This window comes from Etheostoma spectabile, chromosome 8 (genome assembly GCF_008692095.1).
Source record: "Etheostoma spectabile isolate EspeVRDwgs_2016 chromosome 8, UIUC_Espe_1.0, whole genome shotgun sequence".
In the NCBI taxonomy this organism is placed as follows: domain Eukaryota; kingdom Metazoa; phylum Chordata; class Actinopteri; order Perciformes; family Percidae; genus Etheostoma; species Etheostoma spectabile.
Window position 1 is genome coordinate 6,119,004 of NC_045740.1, and position 10,958 is coordinate 6,129,961.

At 40.2% G+C, this 10,958-nt stretch overlaps 2 protein-coding genes across 5 annotated transcripts; one reads left to right on the top strand and one right to left on the bottom strand.

The window, feature by feature from the left end:
- The first annotated feature begins 622 nt into the window (after positions 1-622).
- LOC116693882 (ubiquitin-associated protein 1-like) lies at positions 623-3,223 on the top strand. The gene is made up of 6 exons (XM_032523145.1): positions 623-746; positions 824-963; positions 1,435-2,091; positions 2,184-2,354; positions 2,665-2,766; positions 2,867-3,223. The coding sequence occupies exons 2-6, from the start codon at positions 841-843 to the stop codon at positions 2,999-3,001; spliced, it is 1,188 nt and encodes a 395-aa protein (XP_032379036.1). The 5' UTR covers positions 623-746; positions 824-840; the 3' UTR covers positions 3,002-3,223.
- Positions 3,224-3,228: 5 nt separating this feature from the next.
- On the bottom strand, positions 3,229-10,039 carry LOC116693873 (protein regulator of cytokinesis 1). 4 transcript variants are annotated; one of them, XM_032523127.1, is made up of 14 exons: positions 9,847-10,039; positions 9,229-9,361; positions 9,005-9,127; positions 8,681-8,914; positions 8,436-8,606; positions 7,910-8,059; positions 7,647-7,794; positions 7,411-7,547; positions 7,219-7,314; positions 6,117-6,263; positions 5,918-6,028; positions 5,716-5,823; positions 5,062-5,232; positions 3,229-3,713 (listed from the first exon to the last, which is right to left on the bottom strand). In XM_032523127.1, the coding sequence occupies exons 1-14, from the start codon at positions 9,855-9,857 to the stop codon at positions 3,642-3,644; spliced, it is 1,812 nt and encodes a 603-aa protein (XP_032379018.1). In that variant the 5' UTR covers positions 9,858-10,039; the 3' UTR covers positions 3,229-3,641. The 4 variants fall into 4 exon arrangements, with proteins under 4 accessions (XP_032379018.1, XP_032379019.1, XP_032379017.1 ...); XM_032523128.1 differs by having other exon boundaries at positions 5,129-5,232; positions 9,607-9,857; XM_032523126.1 differs by having other exon boundaries at positions 9,607-9,857.
- Between the last annotated feature and the right edge of the window lie 919 nt (positions 10,040-10,958).

Genomic DNA, 10,958 nt, shown 5'->3' on the forward strand with positions numbered 1-10,958 from the left:
TTTTAAGTTTCCTTTTCTTTCAATTAAATTTGAAAAACTGCTTTTCTTTTTTCAGAGATCTGTAACAGAACCTGTAAGTTCCCCACGTTTGTGAATCTTGTATTGTGATTGTTTAAAATATATAAATAAAATGTAAATCTCTGTACAGAATTTGAATTGTTCTTTACCTTCAAACTTGCTTGCAAATCAGGAAGTACACTCTAAATGAATTTGGTTTCCGAAGTCAGTGTGTTAAAATGTTTCTCAAACATTCTCAACACTAATGTAATAATGAAACAAGAAAAGAATGTGATACTTGTACACACTGCTGCCATGTATTTATGTAATCAGCTCATCTCTGGAAAGTATGGTGCTGTTCTTTGTTACCTCAGCATTGCCTAATCCTACTTCAAATCCTGATTGAAATTACAAAGTCAGAGTCTGAAACATGGCTTTAAATACAGATGGAACATGATTAAAGATTTAGTAAAACATATCTTGCATTGTTAATGTATTAATAGTAAAACAATCAGAAATATATTATTTAATATTACTCTGGTATCTATGTTGAAATACTCCATTATTTGTAGTTGTGAAGGTAGGATTACAAAAGAAGTGTGTGGGGTTGTATTGGTAAACAACTCCTCAGATGATGTCAGAGGCTTAGTGATGAAGAGGCTTATCACGTATGATAAAGTCTTTGTGTTAGTCATTTACTCGTCAATGCTTCAGAGGGCTGTGGACCCGAGAGAGAAAACGTGACGAAGGTTAGTATTTATAAAATGGCAATAAAGGTCTGAGTTTAATAACTTTAAACTCAGTAACTCTGTTTCTTCTGATGAAGGTCATTTGTTGGTGAAAATGAACACTCTGGAGGATGTCCCATTTCAGACCCTACTAGGCCCTCTGGACGAGGAAGAGCAGCGTGTGACGGCTCCAGACATCACTATGCCAGACTGCCATCGGATACTACGAGACACTGAGGTCACATTGAAGTGAACATTCACGTTTTCTAAGTGTAACTTTTGGGATGACTTCATTAGCAGTGATCTGTTTGACTGAGTGGCTTTCAGATTTTTCTGATGCAATTTCTGTTCAAAGAAACTGATATTTCTTCTCCTAGTTATTCATCAGATACATTTTTGGGAAAACAGAACATGGGTCCAATTGGCCCAATTTCATTGAAATGTATTTTTAAAGATGCTTGTTCCTAGTAAAATTCTGCATTACTACATTACATTTGCTACAGTCCAGATAAAAAATGTCAGCATATAATTAATATCCATGATGATTATTTTGCTGCTTCAGTTTCAAGGTGGTATTGTGCATACTGGCTTGCAGGGGCCCCTGTATAACAGAGCCATTGTGAATGTTATCGGTACTTTTCCTACAGTGACTGGAGTCTGCTGGGTTTAGGTTCTGTTGCTAAAAATCTTTTGTTTGTTTTTACTGCAGTATGGATTCAACCTGGAGAAGTGGATCTTAACTGGGCAGCAGCCAGAGTGCCAGGCCCCCTCCTGCCCCCCCTACTGGCTGATGTTCAGCAGCCCTGAGGGGAGCCTCAGGGCCAATCGCCGGAGCAGCGACCAGTGGGACCCGATCCCAAACCCTCGACCTCGCAGTCACAGCCTGAACTCTGCAGACACTCGCTGGCTGCACCATCGCACTGTCAGGTTCCTCATATCTGACTCTGAGGATGAAGATGGTTACTATGAGGATAATGAAGCCTCCTCCAATGACGATGCACCTCGCTCCATCAAGAACAGAGAGCGGCCCCGGAGCGCTGCACCCAAAGACCCACTCTCCAGAGTCAAAGACATGCACCTTGGTCCTTCCCCTCACCGCAGTAAGCCTGCGTCCCCTCAGAGCTTTAGAGGCTCTTCACCTTCTTTCCAAGACTGCAGACAACCTCTGCAAGCACTGGAGGAGCACAGGTCACAGCCTGCCAGCCCCGTGGCTCATGGGCAGAAGAACGGCAAAAAGAGGCAGCGTCCACTGGGCTCTGTGGGGAGAAGGTGCTCCCAAGACACGCCACCGGCTCACTTTTCACCCAGAATGCAGCAACAACGACCCTCCTCTGCAGGGCCTGTTGTCAGAAACCACAGACAGAAGGTTTTTATTTTTTCTGTCAGTGTCTCTGAGAAAATATTTATCATTTCTGTTCTTACCTCTCTTCTTTTGTATTTCAATGTTATTGTCATCAGACCCAAAGGACTGGTGGCTCTCGTGGAGTTTTCTTTGACTCAGCAGCAGAGTTGGTGTCAGCCCTCAGCCAGGAAGAGAGGGAGCTACTTGAAACCATCACAGAGAAGGGCTACCCTTTACGCACAGCGATTCTGGCTCTGCAGAAGACAGGCTATCACAGCCCGGAGAAGGTAGGCCCCACTTTGTGTTCAGATGCTGTTATTCAACGGTTAATAAACCCTGATAATGCATAAATGAAATACTTTGCAGTTTCCTTCCGTAGCTGCAGGCTTGATAACTGTAAAATTAAAACTTCATTACAATAAAGCATTTTTTTGTAATTGTAGTAAGTTGGCAGACAATACACCAACATAACTGATTCTTATTGACACGTGGGCTCACATAACCAAAAGGTCTTATTTTTGCTAATCTAACTTGTGATATTTCTACATTATGAAGACTCAGCATGTCATTCTCGATCCTTTGTCCTGTTGTCAACAGATCCTAAAATACCTGGTAGCCAATGGCCGTCTGTGTGAGCAGGGTTATGATGAAGCACAGGTGGAGGAGGCCTTGGAGATGTTTCAAAACTGTGAGAGCAAGGTGACTCCCACTTTTCAGTGTTTACTTTCCAAAAAGGTTACAATAAAGCCACACTACACTCATCCCTTAATGTGTATTATTACTTAAAATTATTTTTCAGGCTGCTGAGTTCCTGCGCCTTCTGACTCTGTTTAATGAGATGGGATTCCAGCAAAGTGCAATCAAAGAAGTGCTGCTTGTTCATGAAAATAACCGTGAGAGGGCTCTTGAAGAACTCATGACACGCATGTCTTAAACATAACATCCATTGCTAGTATGCATGGAGAAAAGATCATTTTCTACAATATGTGAGATGTCCTAAAGATATTGTGTGGTCAAATGGAATACTTAACATACATAACAGGCTTAGAGTTAACATAAAACCTGTGCAACTCAACCATAGGGGCTGGAACATGAACATGCATGTATTGTACAATTAGAAATGACAAGATAATAAATAATTACAATTAGTAAGGATAAACGTTTCTTTTAAAACATTTATTTACAGAATTTAAAAAAGCACTTAAAATATTCCATTTCTAAAAAGCTAATATAGCTGTCATCCCAGCTGGAGGAACAGCATGGCTGTTGGCTAGCTGCTACAGTACTAAACAGTTGTGCTCTAGATATGGTTAATAATGTTTAACTTTAAAAGGCTGCACCCCCCCCCCCAAAGTAAAATTGTCAAATATACAACCCTTGATACAAATATCTTTAACTTGCCACAGTAGATATAACTGAGGAAACGGCTACAGCAGTAACCCTGAAATAAAGTTAAGAAAACAGGATAGATAGGGATTACAAATGTTCAAAGATATTTACATTTGGTTTACTTTAGAGGACTACACCAAACTCCTGCTGAGCTGGATGATTCCCGGAGCCGCTCCTCTAACCCGTCACTGATGACTGACAGTGGAGTTCAGCACGCCTGACTTCACATTCGATTGAGAAGCCTTCGAGAGGTCTCTCTGTAAAGAGAAGTGAAATTTAACTGTCAGTATCTTTGTTCATATCGTCGAGGTCAAAATACCAGATGGGTTTGTGTATACACTGTTGTGGCATGGTAATATTCAATACTTATGCATAGATTTGTTTTCCAAAACTATTTTTGTCATGACATCCAGATTTCAAAGTACTGAGGTGGAATTAAACTGTCGCCAGGGAACAAGTGATGGAGTCTTTGGTGTGCAAGGAATTTCTTTTAAAAGGAAGAGTGGAGGATTAAACCGTTTTGCCATTTTCTTATTTACAGCTCAAATAGAAATGATCTAGTATGTATATATTGTATGTATGCATTGTCCCCCACTATGTACATTTTGATGCAAATGATCAGTTTCTTAATATAAACATTATGCAGCCTTGGCAGAGGTATGCATAGTTTTTTTTAATTAAGTTCTGTCATCATGCTAGAAATCCTTCTGACATTCTACAGATGGTCGGTAATCTGTCTTACACACTTGCAAAAAGTCGGCAACGCTGAGGATCGTAGACGCAGTGGTCGGCCAAGGAAACTTAGTGCTTACGTTAATGTCACCCGACTTTTTGCAAGTGTGCCTATAAGAACCAATGCTGGTTTGAAGACAAAGGGTAGTAACACCAAATATTGATGAGATTTAGATTTTTCTTTTGTTTGCTCACATAGAATTGTGCAAATTGATAAAAATACACATTTATATTTTTGAAAGCATTCTTAGTTTACAGTATTTTTTCCCACACCTGCCAAAGACTTTTGCACAGGTATATTTATTTATATAAAAAAAGAGCTGGGCAATATATCAATATCATGATATGAGACTAGATATTTTACATTTTGGATATTGTAATATGACATAAGTGTTGTCTTTTCCCGGTTTTAAAGGCTGCATTACAGCAAAGTGATGTCATTTTCGGAATTTACCAGACTAACTGTTCTATTACTTGCCTTTACCCACTTAGTCATTATATCCACATTACTGATGATTATTCATCAAAAACCTCATTGTGTAAATATTTTGTTAAAGCACAAATAGTCAACACTACAGTATTGTTACATATCAATAGGAGGTTTTTGGTAAAAAAAAAAATATGATAATTGATTTCCTCCATATCGCCCAGCCCACACACACTTTAAAAACAGGGGAAATCTTTCTTTAGATTTAATGTATTTTCTAAATCCAGATTAAACCAAACCAGTTTTAACCAAAATAGTCCAACAATTATGTCAAATGACGGTTAAATGGTGAGCCATATATTCACTGGGTTAACTATATAAGCCTACAGACTTGAGTAGACTTTTGTAGTGAGGGACTAACTTAACAGACGTAAAACCGCATTTACCGCAAATTCCGTATAGGACCCAGCAACAGAGTTAAAGGTGAAGGTGTGATCTTGAGTATCCTGAGACCTTAGTGTGCCACTTGGAGTGTTTCTAAGATGGGAGATGTTTTCCTTGTTTCGCTCTAGCGCACGGGGAGTCTTTCCATGTCCAGGGGTTCGCAGGCCAAGACCCTACAACAAGACCAGCTAGAATGATAATGTGCCTTTTTTGCTGCCTTTTTCATTTTTACTTTATTTACAGAATACAGGCCCAAAATGAGGTGCAAAAAGGAAAACACATTTGCACTTTACTATGAAAACAAACAAAAGTTAAGTATCATGTACAATCGACAGGGTTTTTTTATCCACAAACAGACAAGCGTCATTTACACACAAGAACCATCATGAACATACATGCTCAAACACTTGGGCTCACTGCTCACTTTAAGAACATCTTCACTTAAGAAGATTTACGGAGTCTATTGCTTATCTTCAAAACATCACACAAACAAATTAATTTAGGAGTGTTGAACACCCTGCCTAACTCCACTACCATAAAGAATAGCCCAGATTAGATAAGACAGAGCTACCCAAACTAACCTTCTGTCCAACAGGCCATCAAAAACACGTGAATTTCGGCAGTGAGATAAGTCAAAAGGACGACAGTGAGCCTACCTTGCTGGCAGACAGAGGCGGTTTCTGGATGGATGACTGGCACATGGTTCCACCGAGGCCAGAACTAAGGAAGCTGTTAGGAGTGGAGATGGTCGAGGTGACATTGACCTAGTAGACAGAATGGGTCAACTTTTATATTTATTCACTCGACCAGGTTCATTTAATGTCTCTGCACATACAATAATCTGCAGCACCATCTTACCTTTCGTACTTTTCCAGGTGTGGGAGTCCCTGCTATGCGTCTTTTGGATGGCGTTCTCATTGAAGTTCCATATAACATGTCCTCCTGTGTCTGCTTAGTTTTCTTCATTTGCTAATTCAAAAATAAAAAAATTTAGTCATATTGACAACTCTTCAGGGACAGGACATTAGTGTAGTTTTAGATCAAAGTTATAACATACCCTTTCCAGTTTCTCTTTCTCCTTTTCAGTGTGGTGGTGATCCCACTGATGCTGCACATACTCAAGAAATTTCTGTCCATTGACCATGAATTCCTTGCCATGCTTTTGCTCCCAAACATCAATTTGGGCTTTAAGACTCTTTTCCAGCTAGAACAATTAGGAAACACTCATTTTTACATAGTCAACATATAAAAACAGTCCAAATTCTAAAATGCCCTACAGTATGTCACAATCAGGGGCACAACAATCTCCATAGGAAATACAGACCAAAAATAATTACTGTTTTAATATTCCCATCTGTTGGCCCAAATCAGTAATGCACCAACAACCTCACAGCTGTTTCCACTCTCCGTTTATTATTAGTCTGGATCAACAGAAGTACATTTCCAGGATAATTGCCTGACATTGCGCCGGATTTCCCTACTCTTCTGCTCTCTGGGTTTTTGCCATTCTCAAATTGTGTTTGCTTCAGGAAACAACTAATTTTGAGCTAGCAAGCTACACGCCGAAAATGAAAGTTTGGGATCGTGCAACAAGGCAGGCCTGCTTGGTGCTTTCGTGTAATGATTAAGCATTACAAAGACTAGGTTTACGGCATTTACTATCTAACTGGGGTGTTCGGGACCGATATGAGAGAATGCTATGGACGAAGTACACACAGTGATACACTGGTGAGAGCAAATTACGTTTAACCATGTATCCAGCTAATTTAAAATCGCACACGTTAAAGTATTTGGTGAACAGTTAACTTTATTTAAACATTGTATATTGAGTTTTTTGCGGGGTGTAAATGTTCTACTAAAACAAGTTCCTTCTTGAGACTATTTTACAGAGCAAACGTGGCGTCTGGAGCTTAGCACCACTAGAGATGATTGTGATTGGTTAAAAGAAATGCAAATAACCCAGTAAGGTCAGTCAATGCGAGACTAGTTAATAAATCAATTGACAAGTTATTTATTTTGAATTCCCACTCACAGCTTTTCTACGAGCAGAAACTTGCTTAAATAGCAATCCTGTTCTTTGTATTTACTGAACACATAGAACATGTTAATTAAAAAATAAAAAAAAACAAAAAAAAAAAAACTTAAAAACATTTCCTTACCTTTGGCAAACTTTTCTGCAGGTCAGCTCTCTGCTTCTCTTCTTTCAGAAGGTTCCCACCTCTGTTGTTGAACCTTGAGGGGTCACTGGCCTTTTTCTGAGATGGAGCAAGGGACATACATCCACCCGTTACCACACTAAGATAACTTTGTTTTAAATGCTTCCCCATTAACTCCATGGGGATAATACTTACGTCAAGTTCCAAGTACAAGGTCCAGTTCTCCTGCCATTTTGTGACTCCCTCAAAGAGTTCTCTGTGGTCCTCGTAACACTTCTTCAGGGTGTGGATCTCCGCCTCATGCAAGTTGAGAAGCTCTTCAGTAAAATCCTCTGGGGAAATAAAACATGCATTGAGACGCACACTCTTTGTGATTATCAGCAGCATACATTCAGTGTAAAGGCATTGTCCTTTTTACAACAGAAATTCACCGTCATGATATGGAACAAAAGCTTGCTGTTGTTCTTGGCTGTAAAAGCATCTCTCCCAGAAAAGGGCAATCTCCGCTCTGATGGCCCCAATGACACGGCTCATGCTCTGCATTTTCAGCACCTCTAGACGCTGGACCTCATCTTGGAGCTTGAAAGACAGGTGCATATTATTTAAAAATGTAATGTAGGCGTGAAACAAGACACCTGTTGATTATCTGAAATCCCAATTTACTCTAAATGACCACATATGGTAGATGTCTTACTGCCACAAAATTTTTCTTCTTTGACTTGACCATATGCTCAGAAATGGCTTCCCTCTCGTCTTGGGGAATCTCAAGTCTTTCCCACAACTCCTGGATCTTAGTGCGGAAAGCTGAACAACAGAGCTCATTCTCAGCCTTGCGTTCTTGTAACTGAAAAGAGGCATAAAAATCATACATCCATTACAATATGATACAATTCATGATAATGTGGACTTAAAGTTACAGTGGGAAGAATGCAAAAAACGCCAGAACAAAGTTGAGTGAGACATCTTCCTGCAGTTTTCCCTGTTGCATGGGCAATGCATGCACAGGACAGACAATAGGAACAAACTTTCTCTGAAATGACCTGTAATTGACCTAATCTCTTGTCTTGGCTAGATTTTCTAAAGCCTGAAAACAGAGCCAAGAGGAGGTGCAGAAGTTAAGTTCTCTCAGACCACTGGAATTACAATAACAAAGTGAAAAAATGTTTCTATGACATCTGTAAATTAGATTGACATCTTGATGCAAATAATACAAAATTCACCTGACTAAGTAGAAGTTTAAGAGCAGCAATGTTGTCATTTGAAAGACAAAATTCCTCATCGTCCTCACACATCACATCCATCTCAAAACTGGTCTCAGGGAGCCGCTCCAGATCATCCATGTATACGATGATCTCCTTTTTGATACTCACAAAATTTTCATGACGATGTTCCTGAAAAGACAAGACCGGTTACAACCATAACAAGAAAAGGAAAGTAGTTAAGAAAAGCCAAATATCAGTTACACCTTCTCTTTGGTCAGATCATCCAGGTAGGCACGATAGGCCTCAAGTTGCTTCAGTGATGGGATGGAGTCCTTGTCAATGCAAAATGGGGTAGTGCACATAATATCACACAGCTCGAGGTCTTTGGCAACGAGGCCCTTAAGCTCTTCCATTCTTTGCTTCTTGTGCTCCTTCATCACCTCCAGACGTGTGCGGCTATTCTTCTCCATCTGCAACATGGTGCAGCCCTCTTCCTCCTTCACAGAAAAACAAAAGTTAGTCTAAACATATTAGCAATTTTTTATGACAGGAACAAGAAAACCAGATTTTCCTAAATGAGAACGTACCTCAAAGGGGGGCAGCTGAAGATCCCTGCACAAATCATTAACTTCCTTATTATACAACTCTATGTTTTTCAGTAATCTCTTCTTGAGCTCCCCTTCTTCTGCAATCATTAGGTCCAGCAGACCCTGCAGGACAAGAGAACCCCAAACGTGTCAATTTGTTAGCTATATTAGAACAACAACTAAACCTTAAATATAACTGAAATCGATGTGGTAACGTTACTTACTTTAATGTGCTTGTGCATATCATTGGTTCTATCTAGGCGTTGTTCCTCTGGAATCCCGATTTCTTCCCAAATATCCTGCAACCTGACCAGTGCTCTGTTGAGGTAGGCAACAGACTCTGCTGCGTGGACTTCACTGGAAAGAAAAGCAATGGTGCGAGTGGTTCAGTGTTCGGGATTTAGAACACCAGTCAAACTTTAAATGTATGTGGCGCTAACGAGTTATTAAAACGAAGTTGGCAGACTGTTAGTAGCACAGAGCTAACGTTAGATGCAACAACGTTAACGTTAGCTAGCTTCCCGATGCTGTATTGCTGCATTAGCTAACATTAAATAATACCAGCTCATGAGTGACATGAGATTAAAAACAAATTTAATTACCATTCAAAATTAGTCATTGCGGCATAGCGTTACGGCAAACGTTACTTCGTCCCAACGTGACAAAAGCTTTGTGCGTCTGCTCACAGTTGCTAAAGCTAGCTAGCTTTATCTAAGATTGACGGGGCTATCGTTAACTAATCAGGAAATAAGTTCGCGAAGTTAACGTTAACTCAGTACACCATTGTTAACGTAAAACACTGAGATTCCAATTAATTACAATGTCAAGGTAACGTTACTAACCTCACTCTCATGTTACCACAGCAGACTTCTTAAATGTATTTAAAAATAATGTTCCTTAACGCAAACGCCGTCTTTCAGCATCAAAAAATGAACTGATGTGGATGGCGACGGATTTGAAATTTGCCCCCAAACAACGTCTGAGCTCTGATTGGTTGATTATAGTGACGATGACGGAAGTAAACTGTCTATGCATGAACCGCATAGAAGAGAACAAGAACTGCTGCTCAGCAAATTTCCTAGGACGGCAAAGGCATGGCCGCCCAACTCTGAGTCATATCTCTAGCTACCTCTCAAGTTACACTTTTCTGCTAAAATGTTGTAGAAGTATTCTACTTAAATTAAATAATCCGCCACATATCGTTCCACCGAAAGCTGTGACCGCAGAGGGCGCTGTTGCACGTCGTCTGCACCAGTGTTGCCAGATCTTGCGAGACAAATACGCAACCAGGCCTGGAAAACAAGCCCAAAATAAGCGACTTTTCTACGTAGCCCCCCTAAGATCGGAAGAGAAAAATAAATAAAACTGTGTTACAATCCATGTGGACAGATTGGTAAACTGTACACACGGTAGGCTAGAGTTTATTTATTTTCTCCCCCTGAGCTTCAGGACAATGACCACAGGAGTAAGTTAAACCACTTTAACATTAGTTAACATAGAAAATGATGGGATTTGAAATCACTTTTTTCACAGTGATTTTGAGTTGTTCCCCACGAGGGTTGAATCCATTCTTTTCCTCCTTCTCTTTCTCCCAGTCTTTGTTATATTTCTTCCGTATTTCACCCATTATCCCGGGCATTTATTCCTCCAAAAACTCTCTACAGTCCACTCACCATTAGTCGCTACTCGCGCATTTTCTAACCAGAAAACAACAGACCGCCCTGCTCTGCCTCTGATTGGTTGGTACTCGTTTCCATCTGGGTCAGAGCCAATTAGAAGCAGGAAGTGGGTGGGAAATAACGCTGCTGTCTATAGTGTTTATGAGGAAAGGGGCGGGATCGAGCGAACCGGCAAGGACAAGCTGTGTACAAGCCCAAATAAGAAACTACACTTTAGTGACAAGCCCAAAAAACCGCACCCGCGACAACCAATATTTGTAAGCGACTTTACAAAA